We start from the raw sequence: 26,906 nt of genomic DNA on the forward strand, positions 1-26,906 counted from the left end.
GGGTGGTATAATTAGGGAGAAAAAACTAACCTTGCTTAGTATCCTACGGTTGAAAAACACAGAAGATTGGGGTGGTTCCTCGTTAAAATCAGGTGGGCAATGGAGGTAGATGGAGAACAATCCATGGTGTCTACTGAAGAACCTCTCCCAAAGTGGTCGGAGTGGGAGTCTACCCCTGGTCAAGAACATGAATGCAACCTTTGGAGTCCTGTTGAAGGGGTAGTCCTCGACAAGGGGCGACATAGATGCCAGCCACATCAGCTCTTTTTCTCTCATCGAGTGCCATAGCTGCTCCTTAGGGGCTACCCAATCTGCTGGTAGTACTCCTTGCTTCATTGGCGTCCTTACCGTCGTGGTTGTCATGGTAGAACTATTCAAGGTCGAAGAAGTAGAAGACGAAGGGGATGGAAAAGAAGAGTAATTACATAAATAAGGAGAAGGCCAAGATGTAGTAGTAGATGGATAGAACTGAGGGAAGTATAAATCCTGGGATGAGAGAACAAATTTCTTGACATGATCACTAATGAACATTCCCATGACGATGACAAAGAAGGCCATGGACAAGGAGAAGACTATAGCGGTCGTCATCTGAAACCCCCCTAGGCCTGCTGCTGCATCTCTCCCTTCTCTTCTTGGTCGCATGCTGATGAGGTCTTTCATGGACAGAGACATCTCCTTGGGCTGCTGCATCTCTCTCTCTCTCTCTCTCTCTCTCTCTCTCTTGGGTCTTTAATTTGACGGTGAAACCCTTTGGCGTTGGGGACATCTTTTAAGGTGTTGGATTGAGACACCATTTCCATTTTACGTAATTGGTGTCGGGCCATAGACCCAATAACAGTTCTGTTGGGGAATGAGTGAACAAATTGCACATGAGAAATGCTGCTACCGCAGTACAGCCTGCAAGATAGCAAAGCCTCAAGTGTGTATGAACTGTGAAGGGTGACTTTGAAGCTGTGCTTTCTCTGCCCCTGGGCGTGTGTGAGAGAGCTGAGAGCACGCGATCGGCTATATCATCAATTTATAAGTGGCCTAAACTTGGTCGGTTTTATTTCACCTAGATGGATGGAGAGGGTGCAACAGGGCCAGGCCGGGATGACCCTGATTGACCTTAACCTTGGTTTGCCATCAAGGGCTGGGTATACCCTTACCCTGACCTGCAAAATATGAAATAACTTAAAAATAAAAAATATTCATAATAAAGAGAAGATAAAAAAATATAAAATTACAAATTTCTTGGTAAAAAAAGCAAGAGAGATCTTTTTTTGTTTGAGTAAAAAAAGCGAGAGATCGGTGAGAAGATATATTAGGGTTTTTGAGGTGTCAATGACTCAATGTGAAACAATACATAAAATTAGGTTAAATTCAGGTTTAACATTAAGGTCACAACCAGGGTCAACATCAGGGGCAAAAATCAGAGCAGGGCCAGGCCAAAACCAAGACCAAAAGTCAGGGTAAAAATATCCAGGCCGGGTTTAGGGCGGGTTGGGCAGGTTAAAGACATCAACCCTTACCTACCTTAACTCTGACTCAGGGTCAGAAATTTTAGGGTCGGACCGACCCTCCAGGCCAAAATTTTTTGATTGATACTTATTCGGGATCAGGACGAATTAAGGGCGGGTTCAGGCCGTCAGGGCCAAACTTGCACCCCTAGGGGCCACGCTCTTATAAATGGGATTTCTGACTTATTGAAACGCTCCATCCCCAATTCTTGTGATAAACTTCGTTCTCTCTCTCTCGTTCGTGACATAAGGAACACCACAAGGGTGTGGGAGCCGTAGGCCCACACGCACAGAGCAAATCCGTCAATTGGTGGGGTTATGCGTAATCAGTAAGGTTCCTAATCGAGTCCAGTGAAAAGTATCAGGAGTCAAGGTTAAAACAAATGGATCATTATAGTTCCTAAAATTCAAATTTTGTTACTTAAGCATGTAAATGACTAAATATCTATACCTAAGCATCCGAATAAATAAAACATTTCATTCAGCCAAAATATAATTCTTAAGCATACAAATAGCTGAATAGAATTAAATATTCATTCTTAAGCATACAAATATCCATCTATACATATTATCTGATTTCACACCCAATTAGGCTATACTAGGAACCAATGGGACTATATACATAGAATGGCATATACCAAATATTTTCATCTTGATAAACTCAGATTAGTAAATAATTTCAAAGAAGAATAATTAATTTTTCAGATGGTTTTCTGTCAATAAGAGGCCCTTGCTTCATAGACACAGAGGTGGGCAATGATCACATGCCCCTCCTGTGTGGGCGCAAGGGCCTCTCTCGGATAGAAAACAGCCCCATTTGAAAATTTTGTTACCATGGAGAAAAGGTCAGATTAAGATAACTTGGGATTTAGTCATTTATGTTCAAATTTTTTATGTATATATTTTTTTCTTATGAATTTTTACTGAGATTTCTTAAAGTTTCTAGTTTTTTTGGTTGAATTATTTGGATCCCAAATTATCTATGGATTATTTGTAAGAGCCATTTTTTTCAGACCAAAGTTTTCATACCTTTATTAATTCACGAATTATTCATGGACTCTCAAAAATTCGTAAGCTTCTCTAAATTTTTTCCAATTGAATTCTGATTCAATTCGAATTTTTCCTTAACCAAGTATTAGTTGAATTACACTTTGAATTTTTTAACTAATATCACAACTCATGAGCCACGAGGGAAACTTGTAAGAGTTGCCTGAGAAAAGATTAATCTCAAGTATAGGGATCTAGACATTTAAAATAATATTAACTCGTAATACTTTACCGAAAAGGAAAATATATATATATCTAGATACTAGAAACCCCTAAATATGGATGATTTATGCCGAAGCCCTTCACATTAACAAATGGTCAGGTTTAGAATTAAGTATGATTATTTATAAGGAAAAGTAAAGTTGCTTAGTGATATGGTCCCTATGCTAGACACAAGAGCGTATAAAATTATTATCCCACCCTTGTAAAATCAAAATATTTCATTCATGTTGATGCCCTTATGTACATTCTCACTGGTCCATAAGCTTATGCATTGACCATGCGACCAAACAGTGATCTCTTACTCTTATCTATAAAATCACATCCGATAGATTATGAGGTTTTCTTTTTAATCTTTGTCATTTTTTCTTTTTTGGGAGGGGGTAGAGTGGGGGTTTTTTTGTTTTTTTTTTTGGGGGGGGGGGGGTGGGGGTGTGTGGGTACGGTAGGGGAAATGTTGCGGAAGTTATGGCTCTCTCATTGAGGGATACTTGGCTAGCCCTTGGGATATGTGGGATCTAGGCCCAATCAATTTGGGCCATAATGCTCAGGTTCAGCCCATTTATTAGGTGGGAGTGAGACTATAGGATGGATCAAGCGATCAGCTGAGTCATGTAGGCTAAAGTTGCCACATATGTTTACAACTTGAGGTGGATTGGTGATGATGGCATTTGATGTAAACCTTGACCCAACCCTATGCTGTAACCTTAATCTCATTCCAACCACACTTAAACTTGACCCCGATTGAATAACTCAAAATTAAAATAAAATCCAACAGCCTAATATGATATAAGTATCACACCAATGGCTGTGCGAAAACCAATATCATCCACATAAGACTCAATGATTAAAGCCAAGGTTTTAAAACCCAATATCGATAGGGATCAGATAGATTTAACCCCCTCCCCTTTTTTTTAGTATGAAAGCTCCATGCAAACAAGAAATATCTTCCGAGTGGGAATGACTCCTCTACCACGCACAAGAGGCGATAATTCAGATCCAATGCCTTGGAGCACCTCAAAGCACGTGCCCATGTGTTAGGTTCTATGATCAGACACTTTATGACATTTGATCCGAACTACCACCTCTTCTGCATAGTAAAAGAGCCAGATCCTTCCTAGCATTACCTATAAAATAATTGTTTTCTTTTTTCATCATAAAGAAATATGGGCTGGTTTGAAGATCCAAATCTGGTGAAGTATCAAACTGAGGTAGGTGTGCAAAAAGATAATGAGGTGGATGCGATATTCCTTAGGAATTTAAATTTTTTATCCCAATGACATACGACGGAGACCCTACTCGGCCAGGCTGAGAACTATTAGGTCTATCCGTAAATGCTATAGGATGGAGCTAATCAATGGTCCTTAACTCCTTATTTTAATTCTCTTCTGGTGGAATTAAAGATTTTAATCCCATTCCAACTCTATTTTATTATGCTGACATCAACGGTGACAGAATATCATGAAACCATGTGATAGATACGCCCACGGTCCATGGACAAGGTTACAGACTCATGACCAAGAATACCTATTTTGTAATTTGGCAAGCTGTGTGATGGCTTGGTCTTTGCACCAGCGTTGATCTAATAAGAGTTCATATATATATATATATATATATATAGTAAAAATACATGTGCAAATGCACGTGGGGGTAGTCTCCTACTTGTGATAACTTTTTTTTTTTTTACTGAGATATAAATGATATTAGATGGTGCTTTGGATTTCATATGAGTAACGTAGGCTATAGTGACACATTTACCATTTTTCAATCGATCCCTGAACATCGACCCCTGCTATATTCACCATCAAAGACACCGCTCCTTACTGTTGTTATAGTAATATGCCAATTAGTATTTCAGCGATATTCTCAAACGTATCTTGAATGTGGAGAGCATTATAGAGACTATTGTCATTTGCCTAGTACTATGCTAAATAATAAGCATAGGTCTATGAAATGATGGGACAAATTATTATAAAATAAGGGTTGATTACCCATTTAAGGAATTTCATATAACTTCTTATTTTTTGTACTTTTTTGTATTTAGCATCATCTGACCCTCCATTTGCATATATTTTTTTTTTTTTTAATCTTTCTATACCTTCTATTTATTTTAATGAACATACTACCAAGCTTTTTCCAAATTTTGGGGTTTAATAATCAATTATGTTATTTTTGCTTGTTATATTTAGTTTTGTAATAGATTATATGTAAAATAGTATTTGAGTATATCGTCCGTGAAATGGACTTAGGAATTTCCCTAAAAGTGTTTGGAATGGATTTGGTCTTATTTAAAAAAAAAAAAAAAAAAGAAGAAAGGGATAGTAAGAAACCATGTTTATTATCTCAGTCTTCACCCTTCCTTGCTTATCATTTCTCCCCACTCATTTCCTTCAAACCCCAACCTCTCCTTGCTGCCGGGCCCCCTTTCCCATGCTTCACTCTCCCTCTTCGTTTACGCCCCCCCCTGTAACGACATTACTCCATACTCTCTATTCGAGAGCTTGTGTTTCTACATCATGAGCATTTCATGAAAAACCAAATTTTATATCAACACATAACAATTTACCATTTAAAATCAAAATGGGGCCCAACCAACCACATGCCTAAGGTTGTCAAAGCTTCCATCATACTAAGGAAGGTTAGAAATAGCAACTCTTGGATCAAAAGGTCAATGGCTCAAGATCATGGAAAACTCGAGATTCTGCAAATCATAATGTAGACTTAAGAAGATTTAACTCGTGTACCCATCGAGTAATGTAGTTATTCATGATTATCAAAGGGTCGGAGCGCGAGAAGAATTGCAAATCATAGTAAGGCACTTAAAAGCAAAAATTGAATTGAAAAAAAAAAAATACGAAAGAGATTTATAGAAAAAATAGATAAGTAAAGAGTAAAGTATGACCTTGCATATAGATTTTATCTTATGTGAAGTATTTGAAATTGAGAAGCGTTGTGTTAGTGAATATGTAGTTGCTCTTTTTATCTTCTTTTTGATATATATAGTGACGGGCTGCAAGGAAGGGAGAGAGCTCTGGTATCTGTAAAACTTTTCGTTTTCTCCGTTTAAGATTCCCTCTTCTGCATTTAATATTTGAAAATTTTCAGTAATTACAACTAAAGAAAGCAAAAATAGATAGAAATAGATGAGATTGTTTTATGGTTATAATAATAACAAATCAAGGGACAAATTAAAATCAAATATTTGCACTTTTTTCTACTAACGTTAACATGGAAATTAAATATTTAGTTTTCATTAAAAAAAATAATAATAAAATATCTTCAAAAATAAAGCACACAACGGAACACCATTGATATGAGGGGTAACTACGAGGTGACATGGCAAAAGGGATTAAGGCTTTCATTACCGTCAAAAAATGGCTTATGGAATAAGATACAAGTCACATGGACATGGGCATGGTGGTGGGACCCATTACTCTCTTAATTTAAGATGGTAATCTTCACTAAAAGAAAGGCATTAAGAGATTTATTTATTTCCTTATAACCCTCCCTATTATTTCCTCATATCCAAATAATACTCTCACAATCTGATTCCTAATTATTAGGGATTTTTTTTAACCTCCACCTTTTGTGTGTTATTATGTGCCCAAGATTTAATTCATAATTATTAGGGATTTATTTAAAATAAAATTCCCAATTACCTCCACCTTCCTCTTTTTGAGGCCACGATTCCTAATTATTAAGAATTTTTTCTTCTCTTTTAATACTTAATAATTAATCTCCCCTTTCAGCTCCACTTTTGATTATTATTATTATTATTATTATTCTCTTCTTTCATTTCAAGGGGTTTTTTGGTCCATTGGAAAATTTTTTATATAAATGTTGATAGTTCTTTTTGACTTTTTGAAAAAGTATACCAAAACAAAGAGTATGTACTTTTTAATAGTAGTATGATATATATATATATATATGGTGGATAAGCTTTAAGGTAGGTGGGACTTTATAAAGTTCAATAGCTACCGTGGGGCAGAAACTGTGGATATGGGTAGGGGTGTCAACCAATCAGGCCGAGCCAGTCTTGGTCCAGCCTAATCGGGCTTAACCCCTTGGAATCCTTACACCGTGAAGGCCTGTTTAAGTAAACGGGTCTAAGTTAGGGCAACATGGTAACATTTATAATCGGGCCTGTTGATATCGAACTTTAATCGGACTTCCTTAAACGGACCTTAACCGGGCTTTAACCTGGCTACGAACCTATTTAAGTCTAAACGGACTCTAAACGAGCTTTAAGCATGCCTACCTTAAAATTCTATTCTTAAGTGGGTTGAAGCCCTAGAAATATGTGACTCAAATATTTAATAAAGAAGATAAGTGATATGAGAGTATGGTTGTTCTTTTTTCTAAAAAAAAAAGAGATTATGACCATTACAACTTACAAAATAAAGCTTAATTAAATTGAGTCATACTATAAAGCAAAAGGTAAGAAAGCTTAATTAGTTTCTTACTAATAGTGGCAAAATAGAAATTTTATGTAGTATTAAAGGGGGTCAGGCCTGATCGAACTACGAGTCGGATCAAGTTGGGCATATAAATGTGTCGGTTCAGTCGGGTGCCTGACGGACTAGCTACTTGCACTGTGAACGCCCGTTTAATAAACATGTCAAGCCCAAGCCCGACACATTTATTAATCTGGCCGGTCCAGATCAGGCCATAAACGTCAGGCTCATTCAGGCCTACCGGTGCGGGCTTAGAATTGACACCCCTAGATATGGGCGTCCATGTTATAGAGGATCTTGTACCCATCCATGATCCATCCCACCAATAATTAGTCAGCTAGATACAAATATATAAAGTGGTCCAAACCATACTCATCTCATGTGTTATTATAAATTCCCCTAGATACTCTTTTCGCTTCTTTAGTGACCGAAGACCCAAAGTCCCTCACTGGTTTTCAGGGGGCTGTGAAAGATGCCCCTGCCCCTGCCCCTGCCCCTGCCCCTGCCCCTGCCCCCTTAAACAATGATTGTGTCTGGACGTGGGTAACACTGGACGGACTGCATTCCTCCTCCCTAAAAGAAATCTCAAACTGCCCTCATCTAAATTGTGAGTGTTCACTGTGGAGACCACCAAAGGGACTCTTTCCCACAGGTAATATCATCATCAGCAGAAGAATGGTCGGAGTTTTGGTTATAAGATTGTACCCAATGATAAACTTCCTAGACAAGAGAGATGCACAGCATCTGCAACAATACAATTGATATGGAAAAGATCCAAAACTACTAAGATTGCACCCAATGCAAAACTTCCTAGACGAGAGATGCACAGCATCTGCAACAATACAATTGATATGGAAAAGGTCCAAACTACTAAAATTGTACCCAATGCAAAACTTCCTAGAAAGAGATGTACAGCATCTACAACAATACAATTGATATGGAAAAGGTCCAAAACTACTAAGATTGTACCCAATGCAAAACTTCCTAGACAAGAGAGATGCACAGCATCTACAACGATACAACTGATATGGTAAAGGTTCAAAACCCACCCCACCCCTCCCCTTCTGTGTATCATTGATGATAACATTTGTAGGACCTAAATGGACATTTGACCATGGTAAGGTGAATGAGTCCCTCACTGGTTTTTCTAAAAGGGTAAAAAGATGGGTCTATTACGCTCTTAAAACTTTTTGTTTGTGCTCAAGAAGTTTCATGTTGTATGTATGACTATGAGGGCAAAGGTGGGGAAGAGCTGAAAGGATTTGAGCTAGCAAATCAGGGGTTAAAGGTTGCTATGATTGAGTTTACAAGTGATGTCCCTTCTACTGTGAGTTTTTCAAGACACAAATAAGACATTTGGGGTGTAACTTACAATATACACTATACTCTTCAAAAGATGCAAACACACAGACAAGAAGCAAGAAAGCATACCTCAACGCAGCATAACTCAAGCTAACACATTTCACCAGCTCTTGTGCAGCTCCCCCAAAGCTTTATTTTAGATTCTGTAATATAGCTGATGACCACAAAGTTATGCATTGTTTCAAGCTCTGCTTGTACAAGTCACAACCATAAGGGAAAGAGATGGATCTGTAAGCACTGTACCTTTTTTTTTTTTGAATCTTTCCTTTCGTTTTAGGGCTTCAAGTTCATCTTCATAGATCTTCTGCAAGAACTTCCTTCTCACACAGGCATGCTCACACACATTATTTTACACTAATATATGCAAAAATCGCTTCAAAGATCTTCACATCTGTGCCAAAAAAAAAGGAGAGAGGAAAAGGGCAAGTACACACATTTTCTTTATGCAACTTCACTTTTCTGACAGAAGGAAATAATAACACACACCTGCACAAGCATGCTCACACAGACACATGAAGCCAAGATGATACTTAGGATCTTTTTCAAATATTCTAAAAACACATCCCCAAAATAAGAAAAAAAATCTCAGATTTTGACAATTGGAAGTCATGAAGAGAAAAATGGTCAAGGGAAAAGAATCCGTCACTGATCTTAGAGAACTACGAAACGTGAATCATGTCCACAAAGACATGAACAACTCTTCAAAGAGTATGATCGCACCAAACCAAAAAAAATTAGGGGTGGCCTTTCTCTTTACAACTAATCAATTTACGAACATTAATGATCTGTCATCAAAAAAGAGATTGAAGGGTAATTTGCAGTAGAAAAGAGTGGAGGAGCATTCTAAACACACCAAGAATCAATTGGGCCATAATTTGTCAGGTCAACCAGCAATGCAATTGGACATGTATTAGTAAAGATCAATACCTGGAGTTGAAATAATCATTTCCTAAAAACCAAATTTTTTTGCCCACCTAGACCATAAGATTGGGAAAACATGGAATTTTGAAAGACAAATAGCAAAGATTATACAACTCAACAAGCAAAATTATACGGGAACCAGGGCAGAAAAAGGACAATGTAGTAATCAACAATAATCCGCAATACACTAGCAAGACAACATAAAAGCTGTAAGTGATTTTGATTATTGAGTGCATCAAGTAGTTCCCTAGGCAATGGAGGTGCTCCCTGTTATCATCTATAGGGTGATTTATTTACTTTTGGATTCAGTAAGTAGCATGTGAAAAGCAGATCAATGGAATCCATACATTTGCCACGACATGAACGAAATAAAGATAACAGATCATTCTGTTCCACTGTGTACTTCTACAGAATCCCATAGCTTAACTTTCACCATATAATAAGTTTAAACTTTCATAAATAATCATCAGCCCATCTGATCCAGTACTCAACTTCAAATATACCATATAGAAATTCAAGAAACAGAAAAGGGAATAAATATGCTTTGGCACGAGGCATGAATGAAGCATCAACTGTTTATATACGTTATTCCAAAATAAATTTAAAATTGATCCCTATAAGAAACTAATCCCAAATTTGACTGCTCAGAAAATTTCAACTCTGTATCAGAACAAATGTATGCAGACTACTCAACAACAGACCTTAGCAATACAGGATGGAGCTGCAAAAAAACTATAACCAATTCCACCAACCAAAAAAAAAAAAAAAAAAAAAAAATCCCTTTTTTGCAATTTCTAATGTTACAAGAGGAAATCTGGTATCACTGGGGTTTGTGCAACCACATTAAGTGACCCATCTCCCCTTTCCCGAGTTTTGTGTCTGCCATGACGATGACCACTCTTCTGTTTGGCTTTCTGATTCTTTTCCTCTCTTCCCTCATCATTCCTTTTGGGACTTCTATGTCTCTCTTTACCATGACTACGATTTTTGCCTCTTCTAGAACTTGAGGTTTCATGACTGAGGTTTTCCACATCACCTACATTTTGTTTTGACTGAGAAGCATGTTCGCTATTTAAAGACACTTCCTTCACCCTTCTCTTCCCAGATGATTTCTCAGAATGCTTACTTTGCAATGTCGTTGGAATGGGCTTATCACCTAGAAGAATGTCTCGCACAGCACCAGAGAGCAAATCATCTTTAGAATTTATTGGTTGCATAACAGAAACAGGAATTTCATCTCCCTCATCCAATATTACCACCACAGGACGTGGCTTTGCATTTGGCTTCTTCTTTGATACCAATGTTTGCTCCGTAAGCTTCACAAGATCATTAACACCATCAATGGAACAACCTGCAGACTGAGGTTCATTCGCAGGTGGGAAATCATTGGATCTGATCTCATTTTTCTCTGCAGGAAGATAGTACAATCCATGTCGCTTACGGTGTTGTGCAAGAAGAGATGTAGATTCAGTTGATAGTTCAGATTCTTCTTTTATTTGCTGGCCAAAGAAGGAAATACCATCCCTGTCTCCTCTTTGATTACTTCCAAGGGAAAATGAACTCAACTCAGGGACAAGAAGATCACCACAAATAGTATCCAAATCAGAAAGATTTTCTTTCAGCATAAGCCCATCAGGTATCTGAACTCTTTCCTGAGCATTCACTGAGACTGGACTGAGCTCCTTGGAGAACGCATCATGTATCAGTTTGATCATTACAGAAGCCTTGGGTTCTTCCACCTCAACACTGCCATCTTTTATAGGAACACAATGAGGCAATTCTTGTTGTACTAGCTCAACCAGCCCAAGCATGTTCCTTGCTCTCTCCTGCACTTCCACTTCATCACTTCCTAACAGTGGGCCCAAAGCCATGTTGACCAAATTTAAAAGGTAACGAATAGATTCATGTGTGAAAGATCTTTTCTCCAAAGAAATTGAAGGTTCTTCGTGAGATATAATTCTTTCTCCTCCATCTTCCACAGCAATATCATCTATTGTCCTGTTTGAACCGCTTGGGTAAAACCTTTCTTCCTGTTCACACTCTGCAGCTACCTCACACTTTGCTAGATCAGACCCTTGTGGGCACTCCCTCTCAGATACCAAATCAGATATCCCTATAGCTAAATCATCAGCTGAAGAAGCAATAACTCCACTCAGCCTGAGGTAAGAATGAAGAGAGAAAATTAGAACCTTAAATGCAGATTGGATATACACAGCTCTTATTAATGGAGGCAAAAGGCTGGTGCGTGGCTGTAACAGTGCTTCCATGAGTTCAAATGGATTCTTCGAGAACTCAACATACTCTCCTGACACCCAAGCAGAAGCAGACAATATCCTATGCAAGAATGGGTTACCAAGCAATGCCGGATCAATCAAAAGATCACGTCCAACACGGACAAGCTCTGGTCTAACATCCCTAACCCTTAGACCAATATCAATAAGCTGGTATGCAATCTCTTCTCCCTTTTGGCAATATGGATTCCTTGATATTTCTCCAAGAAGTGATAAATACCAATCGAAATCAACAATAATTTCATAAATATTTCTACTACAAGTTGACAGAATGGACCCAAGAATCTCATTGGCAAATTCAGGGTCAGATTTAAGTGCATAATTTACCAAAACCCGGGAGATTTCAGCGACATTACTTTCAGAAACCATTCCCATGACAAGTTGTAAGGACTCAACTTTAATATTCGGGTCAGCATCACTCAGACACTTTATCACCACTTCCTTGTACTCCAACACCGGCCATATGTGCCTAGGGCAAAGAATTGAAAGCGCCCGCAAGCCAAGATATTTGAGATTGGGATCATCGTCAGCCAACAATTCACGGATCTTCTCAACTGCAAGTTTGACTGCAGATTCATGTTCAGCAAAGCTGGTGACCACAGTACGAATACATTCAAACATCATGGATTTCGCCCCAGTTTTCCTCATAAGCTCACAAATCGGAACAATAACCCTATTTGCCAACCTCGGCTCTAAAGGGGCCAGTTTACAGAAGATCTTAAGCACCTTGATCAACACCCAATTGTTTTTGGAATCAACCAAAATCCTATAGAACTCCGGAGCAAGTGGAAGATATGATCTGGCGTCCCTATAGGTTAACTCGCAAAAGACTCCAACGGCTGCAGACATTACCTGAGGATCGGAATTTTCTAAATTCTCCACCAAACGCTTAAAAACGATCCTTGCCGCATCTGAGTACTTGCTAAGAATCCTCAAAATTACAGCAATGGATTTCTTCTTTACGGAAGTCTTACTACTAGAAAGCAACGTAAAGATTTCTGGAGTCAAGTCCCTAGCGAGATCGGGTGTGGCAATAACAGATAAGCATTCGACAGCAAGGCCTACCTCGTATTCATTGGTGCTCGTGAGGTCCTTGCGGAGCTGGTTGGTGATCAGCAGGATGACATCAGTGCCCTCATGGAAGGATTGTGAGGCAGCAAGGTATCCAATCTTCTTCTGGGCCAAACGGGTGGAGCTCATAACTTCCACGACATGGAAGGAGGCCCATGAAATGTCGATTCCGTGGATAGAATTAAGGTAGGTAAGCTTCTGAAGAGCGACAGACTTGGTGTGGAGGTCTGTGGATTTGATCTCCCGGCGGATCTCTTCCACGGATTTGGCGATGAACTTGGATTCACCGATCAACTGCAGACGGATGCCTTTGATCAGGTCCTCTAAGGAACGCTGGAACAGAGACTCCATGATTGAAGAAGTTGTCATGGAAGAAGGGCACCACCCAAAGACACACCTTTCTGCAAATTTAATTTAATGGAAAACAGATCCTGAGAACTTAATTCTTACTTATTTTCTAGAAATGAGATACGAACGAGTTGATGCCGTTGTACAGCTTCTGTAAGGAAAACCTAAATAGAGGGATGGCGAACAAAAGAAACCCTTCTACGCGGGGATTTGAACCGTGTTTCCATCTCCGTTTAATGAAAAAGAAGCAATGCTTCAGCCCTCGTGTCTACGAATCGTCAAAAAAAGAAAGACTGGTTCGCTCCCTAGCTTCCCTTTTAGATGACGAAAATATCCTAAAATACGGCGTTATTATATACGAACCCAGTATGGAGTATGAACACTATCAGAGCACTAGGGGCATTTTGGAAATTCTAGTGAAAAGAAGGGGCATGGCTGTACTAGAAATACAAAACTCTGATAAACCGATATCTGATTACATGTTATATACCCCTGTCCGGCCCACTCGTTAATCGGAGAAGGGTTGCGAGTTGCGACGGAGGATGGGAATGGAGTCCGATGATGAAGTGAACGAAAGGAGGGAGGCAGCGATAGCAACGACTTCAGCTCTGCAACCCAATTTTCAGTCCACAAGCGTTACGAAAGATCAGCTAAATAAATTCAAAGTACCATTCTTTCTCTCTCTCCGTCTAAATTTCGTGTTCTTATACGACCTTCCCCTAACCCCTCCCTCTTTCTTTCTTTTCATTTTTAATATTTACTGTATGGAAGGTATTTTTTCCTCTTTTGGTACCGAAGATATGAATATTTGATTTTTTTTTTTTTTTTTTTTTTTTGGAATTTCCGTTATCCCATCACTCTTTTCAGTCTAATAATTCTGTTTTCTGGTGATGACATTAGTTCTTTAGCAACTATAATTTTGCCTGAAACTCGAGGTTCAAATTTTTGAGAAGTCAGAAGATCGATTTTGGCTATAACCAAGCTTAGTGTGAGGAATTTATTTATTATGTGAATAATGATGTAAAGAACATTGATCCATTGTTCCATGAGTTCAAGGTTGGGACCAAAGGGAATGCTGTTTATTCCTCAGCTTTACGGGCGGAACTTGTTTAGATTTTAATACAACCATTGAGTGTGTTTCATCAAAATAAGAAAAGGGCTTGCAACTTTTTGATGGAGTTAAGTTGGTGGCTGAACCAGATGGGCTGATTCTCTTCTTGGATGACAAATGCCTCGTTGGAACCTGGAATCTGTGGGGTGGGGTGGATAGAATGAAGCACAATCTCGTGCTTAGTTAGAAAGATTAAAAGCATTTTGTACTCATTCTTAGCTTCTATGTTTGATCATATAGTGCTGTTCTTCATCTTCAAGTGAGGTTGCCTGTTATGATGGTTAATGAATTCAAACATATGTTAGTTCAACTTAACTTGTGGTACTTGCGCACCCATTTTGAATGGTAGTTTCACACTGCCTCCAATAGGGTTGGTTCTTGTGCTACAAATGTATCTTGGTATTTATGAATGTGGAGAGGCTCACTATGGTTGTCAATGACCTAGGATCACCCCGGCATTGGACCTAGGCTTTGCTTGTTTACTATGGAAAATTGGTAACACTGTTTTTGGAAATTTACTATTTAACTATATTAGTAATTGTATTTATTATCTCCAAGCATATGCATATACACTATGAGTGCTAGCAACACAGATGACTGGTGGTATATGCTTAGCTCAGATCCTGGCCATATGGTGGGACACAAACCATTCAGAGGCATAGTTGTCATAGCAACTAGGCAACCCAAGGCGTTGGAGGGGTGCTTAGGCGACGATGCGTCCACCTAGGCGTTGCTTAGGCACCCTAGGCGCAGTAATGACTATGTAATATAGCAATGATAGTTTTATATAATTATGTTTATACACAACAACATAGCCTTATACCAACTAAATGGGCTCGGCCACATGGATCCTTGCTCTCCAATCAGCTCTATTTGAAATCATACAAGATACGAGTTCTAAGCTAAGCATGTATTTCCTCACCACTTCTCCTGTTGTTATTTTAGGCTTGCCTCTTGCTCTTTTGGTTCCCTTAATGTGAATCAAGTCACTCCTTTGGACTGGGGCATCCAAATGCCTCCATTGGATATGGTCATGCCACCTCAAACAACTTTTTCTAAGCTTATCATGAATCGGAACTACTCCCAACCCAGCTCTAATATGGTTACTCCTAACTTTATCCTTCCTAGTTTTTCTGCATATCCATCTCAACATCCTCAACTCCGCTATATATAATTTATTCAAATGAGACTTCTTAACTGTCCATCATTCCACCCCCATACATCATAGTTGGATAAATGGCAGTCCTATAAACTTTTCCTTAAAGCTTTAACGGAATACATTGATCACACACCACTTTGGATGCACCTATCCACTTCATCCACCCTATTTTAATCCTCTGGGCAACGTCATCCTTTATGTCACCTTCTTTACTTACAATTGATCTCAGGTATCTAAAATACTCACTTTGAAGAATCTCCCTCTCACCAATATTCGCTACCTCATTATTCATCTTAGTATAGCTAAAGTTTCACACCATATATTCCATCTTAGTTTTACTTATCTTCAGAACTTTTGATTCCAAGGCTAATCTCCATAAGTCCATCTTGGCTAATCCCTACTGTTGTGTCATCCATCAAAACAATATCATCAGTAAAATGCATACACCAAGGAACCTCATCATGAATGTCTAAGTCATCTATAATAAGCACAAACAAATAAGGGCTTAAGGCTGATCATTGATGGAACCCAATTGTAATTGAGAATTCCCTACCTTGACCCCCATAGTTCGTACACTAATCATGACATTATCATGCATATTTTTAATTATGCCCACATATTTACTTGAACACTTCTTTTTCTAGTACTTGCCAGATTAACTTCCTAGGGATTGTTATAAGCTTTCTGAAGATCAATAAAGACCATATGAAGATCTTTCTAGCAATATCTAAATCTCTCCATCGGTCTCGTAAGTAAGTAAATAACTTATGTCGTGGATCTTCCTTGCATAAAGCCTATTGGTTTTCCAAAATAGTAGTTTCCTTTCTCAGGTGGGTTTCAATAATTGACTTCATTCTATTACTCATTAATTTTATACCTCAATAGTTATTACAACTCTGATCATTTTTTTTTTTTTTTTTTTTAGATCGGAACCATAATGCTTCTCCTCCATTCATCTGGAATTTTCTTTGTGGTCATAATCTTGTTAAACAATTTGGTTAGCCAAGATAATCCATAAATCCCTACGAGTGCCTTGCCTACTTTCATTTTTCTTAAAGCGTTTGTTACTTCCGACATCCTAATTTTGCACACACACACACACACACACACACACATATATATATATATATGCCATTTGGTGTTAGGATGAATGTTGTAGCCTTCTAGCGCCTTATTACTCGAGAAGTCTCCATTAAGTAGGCTATAGAAATGCTGTCCTACCTCTCCTCAATCTCCTCTTCCCTTATCAATACTCTAACATCCTCACTTTTAATACATCCACGTGGTCGAAATCTCTGCTCATCCTGTCTCTCTTTTTAGCTATCTTATAGGCAACTTTTTTCCCATCTTTTATGTTCAAGTTAGTATAGAGATCATCATATTTCTTCACCTTCACTTTCCCCACAATCTTCCTAACTTTGTTTCTGTGACATTTATATTTTTTTATACTCCACCTCTTTAGTCATTTGTATTGATTTCAAAACTAGTTTTCTTAGTCTTAATGGCTGCTTGGGCCTCCTCATCCTACCACAAAGTCTCCCTAAGGGCATGACGTCTACCTTTTGTTTCCCCTAGAACCTCTTCAATAACATTCTTAATAGAATTATTTCAATTATTGACTTGGGGTTTGTATGGCATGGATTCTTTTGCTTCTAATTGAGAAGCTTTTCTCTCCTCTAATTGTGTGTATGGTTCTTAATTTTTTTGTAATAAATTTATTACTACCTATCAGTCATCATCTCGTCCCACATCGTATTAATGTCACTCTCAAAGTCTCACTTTCCTTGTTTGACCACTTAATCAGTAAATGAACCTAATGACTCTCTTTTTAATCTACACCACCTTATCTTAGAGCAAACAGGCTCTTCTAACTTATGGTTCTACCTAAAGAGGTGTCCAGGACCACAATCCTATGTTGAGTGGTTAGGCTCTTCCCCAGAATAATCTTAGAGTCCTTACGAAACAATTTGTCAGACGTTCTTAATAGGATGAAATCTATTTGGCTGGAATGATGTCCGCTTTTGTAAGTAATTAAATGCTCCTTTCTATTTTCAAAAAAAAAGTGTTCAAAGTGGATAAATCAGAAGTTACTGCAAAGTCTAAAACTGAGAAGCCATATATCAATGCAATATGATATTATTATTGCTAGTAATGTCCTCATATTAGAAAACCAACATATAATATGATCATCTTAATTAAAAGGGGAAAAAAAAAAAAAAAAAAAAAGCAAAGCAATAAACTAGGAATTAACTTAAACTCATGAAGTGTCAACAAGGCATGTTGTTGCCTTGGAACCAAGAAAGAGCTTGGACGCCTAGGCAATGCCTTGATAACTATGTTCAGAGGCGAGTTCGGCGAATGGCTGGGATCCAATGGTGGTAGCATTTTCCACCACACATTCAAGTGCCTACTATCTTCATTGCCTACGAATCTTTATAATGTTTTTTCCAATGGAAAGTCTCATAATGTGGTAAATTCAGGGTGAGTAATGAACCATTTCACATGCTGTACAATTCTCGTTATTTTTCTTATGGAAGGTTAATTACCATCTCTAGATCTCATGTTGGACTTGGCCTTTTTTTTTTCTTTTGGGATAAAATGTTGGATTTAGATTTTGTTATTTGCTTGTTTTAGGCCTCATTTCTTATTTACTACCAATGTACTTCATAAACATCATAGTGCTATCTGTATATATACGAGGGGAGCAGTCACAGCATCAGGTACAAGTATAGATGTTAAATTTTTTCCCTTATGAAAAGCCGTCTTGGTGGTATGCTATATAGTCGAGGAAATACCATTTGTTGCCAAATATAAGCACCTAGGCAACACTTCTAAAGGAAACAAAAACAAAAGAAAAGACTAAATGAAAATTCAGCCGTTAGCATTGGAGCATACAGTTCCTACATGGTTGCTGACCCTACAGGGGCAATTTTTGGGACCTGCTGGCCACTTTCTGTCAAGGAATGCCTTAAATTGTTTGAAGCAGACTCAGGAATAGCTTGTGTGTTCCCTTTCATGGTTTCATTCCATTTCTCTATGTTTGAGGTTGGAGTTTTGTTAGATCAAACACCAAGAAACACGAATAAAGAAAGATAATAGATCCGTACGACACAGAGATTTAACGAGGTTCACACACCAGGGTGGTGTGCTACGTCCTCGGGCGAAGAAGAAGATGATCCACTATGCAGAAGAAGAAGGATTACACCCTAACAGCGGCGAGGAAGAACTCGCCCTGAAACCCTAGCTTCGTGAAAACCCTAGAATACAATGACTCTCTACAAGCAACAGTACATCATATATATATATACTCCAAATAGCGGTTCGACCCATCGGGTCACGGTCGATCCGGCCCAAGCCCTCTGCTTCCATCACAGATCTCAGAAAAATTCCCATTCGGGTCGCCACCAAAATATGTCGGATCGGGTCAATCTTCAAAACGGGTCAAGAATTCGAGACAAACTTAACAAGTTTTTTATTTTATTTTATGGGAAAAATAAAGTTGCCTAGGGTGTGGCCTCTGGGCACAGGAGCGCACAAATTTACTGCCCCACCTCCTGTGAAATCAAGAATCATATTCATGTTGATGCCGCCGATGCGCTCTCATTGGCTCCCACACTGGTGTAGGGGCCATGCGACCAGGCACCAATCTCTTGCCCTTATTTTATTTACTTTTTATACGTTTGAGTCTTTGCTCTACTATTAGTTTACTTTTTATCCAGAGTTTGGATTCTGTTTAGGTCTTCTTGGGATAATTTTTTTAGGCTCAAGGATGTTATTCACTGCTGTAGCTTGACTTTTCCTTCTGGTTAATTACTAATTTGAATTGTAGTTGAATTAGAATTAGCAGAAATGGTGAGATCTATATGGCTTTATAAAACCTTCGTTTAAATTGTTTTAGTGTACTGTGAGGGAGAGTGGGTGGTATTGAGTTGTAGTTTGCTTTTCATTGCTTTTAGTTTGTTATTTACTTTTATTGTTATTAAACTTAGTCTCTTAGTAGGTTTCCTACTAAGAGTATTGATGCAGCAGCACTCCGATGGATTGACCCTAGCCTGCTCCAGAATCCGGACCAAGACCCAAATCCAATTTGGGTTCCAAGTTACTAATTTGGATTCCAAGTTTAATAGAATATTTAGGATTTTATTTTTATTTGAGAATATTTGTTTCCTGTTTGAGTCCTTAGTTTTTTCTTTATTTTGTTAGCTTAGGTGTAGCAGATTTTATTTCTATCCTAGTTTTGATTTTAATTAGAAGGTTTTTAATTTTATTTTGTTATATATTGGACATGTAATTCATGGGAACAACGTTGATGAATTTGAAGAATGAATTAAGTTGTGAAAGGCCAGCGTGGTTGCTTCTTCCCCCCCCTCCCACCCCCTTCCTTCTTGGAGAATCTCTTCTTTTCCCCTTCTCTCTCTAATTCCCTCCTTGTCCAACGAGACAACCCCCCCTTCTTCTTCTTCCCTGCGACCTCTGTATCTCCCCTCTTCTCCAATCTTCCTTTCTCATTGTTCTTTCTTCTTTCTGGTTCTGTTGCTATGAGCTTAGCAGGGAGTATTGAAAACCACCTCCCCCCCCCCACTATCTAGTATCAGAGCCGAAGGATCCTTTCCTTCATTCTCTTTTCTTTCCCTATCTTCTTCCCCTTCTCAGTTCTGGTTGTTGCCAAGACTGAGGACAGCAAAAGAAAAAAAAAAAAAAAATGAGTCCTTTCCTTAACCACCTCCACCGACCTTTTTTTTCTTCCTCCAAAATCTTGGTCGACACACCGTATCTAGGGTTCTGTCCAAAATAAAAAAAAGTTGCATCGACTCTGTTTACTAATAGAGTAGAAGAAGAAAAAAAAAAAAAGAACACCCTCCCTGCCTATCCGCCTTCCTCTTTTACCCCTTTGCCCTCCCGACAGGCAGCCAAAAAAAAAAAAAAACAAGTCCTCCTTCTTCCTTTGTCCAACAGCCCAAAAAAAAAAAAGAAAAGAGCAGCAAGAAGTGAGAGTTGAGAAGGAAGATCAGAAAAAAAAAAAAAAAAAAAGGCAACAGAAAATAGGAGAAAAAGAGAAATCTAGAGGAGAGAGAAGGTCGAACCCCTCTTCAGGTTTCCAGCGACCAAAAAAATAAAAAAGAAAAAGAAAGTCGACGAAGAAGAAGAACAGAAGAAATAATACAGAAGAAGAAAAGAAGAAGAGGCACAGAGAAGAAAAGACGAAGAAGAGGAAGTAGAAGCAGAGAGAGAAGACAAAGGAACAGAGAGAGACGCATACCTGGTTTCCGTCGGAAACCTGAAGTGTCTCGCCTCAAATCCTGCCACTAATTGCTCCCATCGCTAGTGAAAGAAGCCCACTCCAATTCTCCAATCCAGTCTCCAACGTCTCCAAGAAGAGATGCTTCCTTTTTGTCGAGCAAATTTCTTGTAAACTTGTTTACTCCAATGGTTGCTTACGCCACTCCCTCACTTGAACTGTGAACTCGGTTGCTTCAACAGAGCGAAGAAATCTTAATAACCCTCCAAGCTAACCAGGCTGTACAGGAAGCACAAGCTGTTATCCTCCAGAATATTACCACAAGACTTGATACCATAGAGACACTCATTCTGAACCCTGATAAACAGCAAAGCCGCATTATTCATGATACTGCAACGCCGCCTTGTGAACCAAAATCTCTCCAACGGAATGAAGAAACCTTGAAAGCTCTCTAAACTAATCTAGAAGTGCTTAAAGCTTCCCATCTAAAGACCATACATCAAGCTTTGTTGTCGACGTTGAAGATGAACGGGACGATCCGATGAAGGATGCTTCTGAAGAACTGATCGATGGGACCTCATTTGTGAAGCCCCACCATCTGATTCCGATCAAAGTCATATCATTTGTTGACGACCATCAGAAGATCGTGACTGTTGATCCCGAGGTGCACTGGATCTTTACCCCATTGGAGCCATTGATCGAGGATGCTAATCGAGTGGTGTTAATTCTCTCCTATAAAACTCATGGACGAGTTTTTCTAGACAACAGGGGAATTGATGCAGCAGCACTCCGATGGATCGACCCAAGCCTGCTCCAGACCCAGATCCAGATCCAATTTGGGTTCCAAGTTACTCATTTGGATTCCAAGTTGATGCAGCAACACTCCGATGGGTTGACCCAAGCCTGCTCCAGAACCCGGACCAAGACCTAGATCCAATTTGGGTTCCAAGTTACTAATTTGGATTCCAAGTTTAATAGAATATTTAGGATTTTATTTTTATTTGAGAATATTTGTTTCCTATTTGAGTCATTAGTTTTTTCTTTATTTTGTTAGCTTAGGTGTAAGAGATTTTATTTCTATCATAGTTTTGATTTTAAGTAGAAGGTTTTTAGTTTTATTTTATTATATATTGGACATGTAATTCATGGGAACAACAGTTGATGAATTTGAAGAATGAATTAAGTTGTGAAAGGCCTGCGTGGCTGATTCCCCCCCACCCCACCCCACCCCACCCCACCCCACCCCACCCCCTTCCTTCTTTTTGGAGAATCTCTTCTTTTCCCCTTCTCTCTCTAATTCCCTCCTTGTCTAGCGAGACAACCCCCCCTTCTTCTTCTTCCCTGTGACCCCTCTATCTCCTCTCTTCTCCAATCTTCCTTTCTCATTGTTCTTTCTTCTTTCTGGTTCTTTTCCTGCGATCTTAGCAGGGAGTATTGAAAATCACCCCCCCGGGCATTAAGTATATTACTTGATATAATATAAGTGGTGGGCTAGACCACAATAGGTGATGCTCTGAATCCTATCATGGTTTAGCACGCTCTCCCTTCTCCATCTTCTTCTCTTCTCTCTTCTTCTTCTTCCTCCTCTTTCTCTTATAGGTGCTGGTTTACAGGTTTGGTATATCGTCACAAGTTGATTTTGAATAAAGAACCTCAGGAAAAAGTTTATTTTTGTTGGAGGAGCTGCAGCCATGGAAATCTAAGGCTCTCTACCCATGGAATCTTCTCGCAGACACAAAAAAAGTTATTATGTTACTCCTCAAAATTGTAATTTCCCATTCTATAGTAAAATACCTACCATTCTTTTTATAATTTGGCTCCATAACTTGAGTGATGAAATTATAACTGAAGTAATCCAGAACAAACTAAACATTGATGCCACAGGAAATTGTTAGAAGACTTGTTCGCCAAGATTTGGGTAGCATTTGAATGCTATATTCATTTACTGACCTCCGAATGAGAGTTGGAAACTTGCATTGACTGTGGGGAGAGAGGGAGGGGGGTTAATTTCTTATTCTTTCGTATCTGCCTAATGGAATCCCCCAGCTTGCTTCAAAGATGAACTTTATCCTCAGTAGATATCTCCTCTCCTCACTTGTACATGTTCTTAACCAAAAAGTTAAAGATCAGTAGTAGAACCTGGATCATTCCTAGTCACATTAGAAGATCCAAATAAAGGATTGACCAATTCTGTGAGAAAAACCCTGATTTTGCTACTGGATCAGTACTGATATGAATCTGACTATCCTACCAATTCTTGAGACTGTTTTCAACATAGTCATTTGAAGCACAATTAGTATTTGTTTGCACTGTGATGCTTTAGTCCTATACCTTGGTGTCCAAGAAAAGGCCCAGATCAGTTGAGCCCCTAAAGTTGGGCAAGAAATGGGAGAGGTGTTGAAGGGGGCAGGCTCTTTAGTCCCACATCAGTTAGGGAGAAGAGATTGTGCTAGTTGATAACCTCTAGAACCCCTTCCATGGTCACGTCGTGTTTTAAAGCCATGAGGGGTTCACCCCAAAGCAGATATTATTGTGGCTTGGCATAGGGTCAGGGCATTACAAATGGTATTAGAGCGGACCCTGACATCATGTGGGGTCATAGCAGAGATGTTATGCTGCAAGGGGGGAAGAATATCATGCCCAAAAAATGGCCCAAATTCATTGAGCCCCAAAGGTTGGGCAAGAAACGGGAGAGGCGTTGAAGGGGGCAGGCTCTCTAGTCCCATATAAGGGGAAGAGACTGAGCTAGTTGATAGCATCTAGCACCATTTCCACGGTCACAGCGCGTTTTAAATCTGTGAAGTGTTAGCCCCAAAACAAAAAATATCGTGGCATGGTGGGGGATCAGGGCATTACATACCTTCTCCTGATCATTTGAGCCCAGATGTTGTGCTGCAAGGGGGGAAGAATATCATGCCCAAAAAATGGCCCAGATTCATTGAGCCCCAAAGGTTGGGCAAGAAACGGGAGAGGCGCTGAAGGGGGCAAGCTCTCTAGTCCCATATAGGGGGAAGAGACTGAGCTAGTTGATAGCATTTAGCACCATTTCCACGGTCACAACGCGTTTTAAATCTGTGAAGTGTTTCCCCCAAAGCAAACAATATCTTGGCATGGTGGGGGATTGGGGCACTACATACCTTCTCCTGATCATTAAGTGTGATCAGTATGAGTAGTGTCCATCTTTATTGTCAGCCAATGTGTTCTTGAGCGTCCACTGTGCCTGATATCTCTGGCTAGAATCCTCTTTTGCATATAGACAGGGTTTTGTCCTCTTGATGGTAAACTGCAGTGAGAAAGATTGAGATTTTCCCCTCCTATTGTCCTAGACAAGATTTTGGGATGTTGAATTTGAGTGCCCTAGTATTGTTGCTTTTATACTTGAAGCATAAGGGGAAAAAGAAGTGATGAGATGAAATCAAGGAAGTGAACAAAAGAGATGATAGCACACTATGCTGTGGAAGGATTGGTAACTGAATGAGATTGGATGCCCTTGACCTTCAACTGAATTGTGGCTTTTAATAGTGAAATCTTTTTCAAGGGGCACACCCAGAGGTATATATGGTGGAAAGAACATGAGATGTGGTAGAATCACAGACAGTGTCTTGATAGACCTTTTTCAAGCCAACCCTGAAAAACAATTTCATCTTTTTGTAGCTTGGTTAGCAACATTTTTTTTTTTTTTTTTATTATTATTATTATTATTTGTTTCCTACTTGGAGAATTGAAGTTTTATTATTGACTACTGTTATACTTGCTTTTTGTAGGAGTTACACAAGAGGCGTCTGCAGATAAAAGCAAAATCAAAGATTCAAAAGAGTTCAAAAGGTTCCTTTTGTGGCTGTGCCTTGTCAGCATACTTTGCTACTGCTTAAATTATGAATGCTTTTTCTTAATTTGTGGAAGTTCATTCCAGGGAACATAAGTGTGGCCAAAAAGTCCCATGTAAATGAAGAAGATGCCAAAAATATTAAAGATGAAGATATAAATGTGATGCTCGAAGATTCTGGTATTTCCATTTCCAAGGGCAACACTAACATCATTTCCGCACTCCAGCAAGAGAAAGTTGTCTCACATCTGGCACCGAAGAAACGCCAGAAGTTACATTGGGGGTATCAATCTTCTTATAATTCACTTACATCTGTGGTGCATGCATATATTTGCATGAAGAATTGAAGATATTATGCATGAACTAACAATCATGTATACATGTCAAATTTTTTATTATAATATTTATTTGGATTGTGCTGTTAAAGCTTTTTATGATTATGCTGATTAATATATTTTTTTCATGCATGAACAATTTATGGCAGATGCTTTTTGACAGCATATTCTTTCATGTTCTTTGATTGGCAGGCTTGACACGAAAGAAAGATGGGAAAGGAAAGCAAACATGTAGGTGCTTACAAAAAATTGGCTGCCTGGTTGCTTTGGCAACTCACAAAGGTAAGCAGCAAATGATATATTTTTTTTTTTTTTTGGTGGGAGGGGGGTGGGGTGTTGGGGGTTGGGTGTCCGGAGACACCATCTGGATCCTTTGGTTTTTGAAAGATTCGGATTGAATAGGCCCGAGCTTCCAGAACTTCTTGATGGTTAATGGTTTTGATCCAGATTCTTGGATGGATATTGGTGATGAGGACGTTCTATGATGCAATAAACTAGTTGCTACATGGGTGAGATCTTCTTTCTCACCACGGACACAGATGGCACTGGTGGTAAATTGGAAACCATTTCCTAATGCTCTACTATGTAACAGTCCAGTTCTACAGTTAAAACTGCAGCTATTGGGAGTTTCTAATATCTTTCAGTTTGCTGCATTCCTGTCTCCTCCACCCCAACCCTTTTCCTCTCTCAAGGAGATTGTAGCAGATCAGAGACTATTAGATGGGATGAAGATGGCTTTTGAGCACTGGTCTAGGTACCAAATCTTCTCTAGGCTTTACCAACTTTGCAAGCGGGTTCTTGCTGTACATTCTGAAGAACGGGAGTTGTATGAAACATCTAAGGTTGGAGTGTTGTTTGTGTCATTGTATTGCAGCACTCTCATGGATTCTCTTATGGGCTAGTTTTATTTCTTACCATTGCAACAACAGCATTTGTGAATAAAATGCTGCTCACTGTCTAGTTTAAATTGACTTGGTAATCATGTCTTGTGAATTGTGAATTTGTGATTCACTTAATTGGTAATTGTTAGTCAATGAGTTAATTGAAGTGTTTATTAAAAAAAAAAGGGAGAGAGCCCCCACGATGCCAATGTGGGGAGGAATCTGCATGCAACACCAATGGCTGCCCTGGAAAAGGTATTTTTCTGGTGAAATTGTCATAAAACCTCTATCAAACCTGAAACTTAAAACTCTATCTCCATGGAACTTTAGAGCCGCTCCAAGTTGGAGAGAGAGAGTGCCTCTAAAGCCTCTAACCATGACTGCCAAATGATACTGTCTAGAGGTGCCCTTCTGGAAATACTTCTGCCTCACTGTTATTAATCTGCTTCACTCATCGAGCTGACTAGTGTCGATTTGGTAAGGTAAAAAGAGTTGTGTCGTGAAGAATACTACCATGTACGACAGCATAACTGGGATGAAACTCCGTCTCACTTGTAAGCGATCCTCCCATTGTCCCATGTTTATCCATTCACCTCAATTGAGTCCCTTGATGGTACCTGATTTTTCCTGTTCCTTCTTATGCCACTTATTAGGGAAACTCGACCTGGGCTGAAGCTTGACATGTCCCTTCTTCTATAATAATAGTGAGATTTTGTAATTTCCCCACTTATATTAAAAGGAAGTGGTCACAGCGCCAACACCCATAAGTAGATTTGCTCCCATGTCGAGGGTCTGAAAGTTATGTATATAGGAAGTTTCAGCTCAATCCGAGTCTGTCGAGTGGTAAAACAATGTTTTAAAAGAAAAATAGGCATTAACATGAGTACATGGATGTACATATGACGGTATGGTTACAGATGAGAGGATATATGTATTTATATATATATATATATATATATATATATTCAATTTAAATTTAAGATTTTCTTACTGACAACCTTTGAGGTGTCAAAATGTTTTTTTTTTTTTTTTCCATTTTAATGACACTTTTTTCATTGAGAGTAAATCATGTCATTTCATATACATACTTGAAAAATGTGCAAAAGAATAACGTCTTTCAATAATGTGATAAGAATAAGTCAA

At 38.9% G+C, this 26,906-nt stretch overlaps 3 protein-coding genes across 7 annotated transcripts in view; 1 reads left to right on the forward strand and 2 right to left on the reverse strand.

The window, feature by feature from the left end:
- Positions 1–484, reverse strand: part of LOC122078800 (glycosyltransferase BC10-like) — a 2,189-nt gene extending 1,705 nt beyond the window's left edge. Inside the window, exon 1 of the mRNA XM_042644935.1 lies at positions 31–484. Within this exon, the coding sequence (XP_042500869.1) occupies positions 31–363 (333 nt within the window). The 5' untranslated portion in view covers positions 364–484. The remainder of the gene's footprint in view (positions 1–30) is intronic.
- Positions 485–10,059: 9,575 nt separating this feature from the next.
- Positions 10,060–13,526, reverse strand: LOC122078104 (AP-3 complex subunit delta). The gene has a single exon (XM_042643965.1). It carries the CDS (start codon positions 13,231–13,233, stop codon positions 10,303–10,305), a length of 2,931 nt encoding a protein of 976 aa, XP_042499899.1. The 5' UTR covers positions 13,234–13,526; the 3' UTR covers positions 10,060–10,302.
- A 166-nt stretch (positions 13,527–13,692) lies between these two features.
- Positions 13,693–25,924, forward strand: LOC122078440. Of its 5 annotated transcripts, none has more exons than XR_006140069.1 (6): positions 13,694–13,877; positions 24,486–24,546; positions 24,635–24,830; positions 25,075–25,164; positions 25,330–25,433; positions 25,527–25,924. XR_006140069.1 is itself a non-coding variant. In XM_042644421.1 (5 exons), the coding sequence occupies exons 1-4, from the start codon at positions 13,755–13,757 to the stop codon at positions 25,115–25,117; spliced, it is 423 nt and encodes a 140-aa protein (XP_042500355.1). In that variant the 5' UTR covers positions 13,693–13,754; the 3' UTR covers positions 25,118–25,164; positions 25,527–25,924. The 5 variants fall into 5 exon arrangements, 3 of the variants coding, with proteins under 3 accessions (XP_042500355.1, XP_042500354.1, XP_042500353.1); XR_006140070.1 differs by having other exon boundaries at positions 25,575–25,924; XM_042644421.1 differs by lacking the exon at positions 25,330–25,433 and having other exon boundaries at positions 13,693–13,877.
- Positions 25,925–26,906: the final 982 nt, after the last annotated feature.

This window comes from Macadamia integrifolia, chromosome 5 (genome assembly GCF_013358625.1).
Source record: "Macadamia integrifolia cultivar HAES 741 chromosome 5, SCU_Mint_v3, whole genome shotgun sequence".
Lineage (NCBI taxonomy): Eukaryota > Viridiplantae > Streptophyta > Magnoliopsida > Proteales > Proteaceae > Macadamia > Macadamia integrifolia.

What these genes read in the sequence shown, in the direction of transcription:
- LOC122078104 (XM_042643965.1), bottom strand. Translation starts at nt 13,233, where the DNA reads ATGACAACTTCTTCAATCATGGAGTCTCTGTTCCAGCGTTCCTTAGAG.
- LOC122078440 (XM_042644421.1), top strand. Translation starts at nt 13,755, where the DNA reads ATGGGAATGGAGTCCGATGATGAAGTGAACGAAAGGAGGGAGGCAGCG. An exon ending in ATCAGCTAAATAAATTCAAA is followed by an intron (nt 13,878 to 24,485) that starts GTACCATTCTTT and finishes TGCTTTTTGTAG; the next exon opens with GAGTTACACAAGAGGCGTCT. An exon ending in CGCCAGAAGTTACATTGGGG is followed by an intron (nt 24,831 to 25,074) that starts GTATCAATCTTC and finishes TTTGATTGGCAG; the next exon opens with GCTTGACACGAAAGAAAGAT.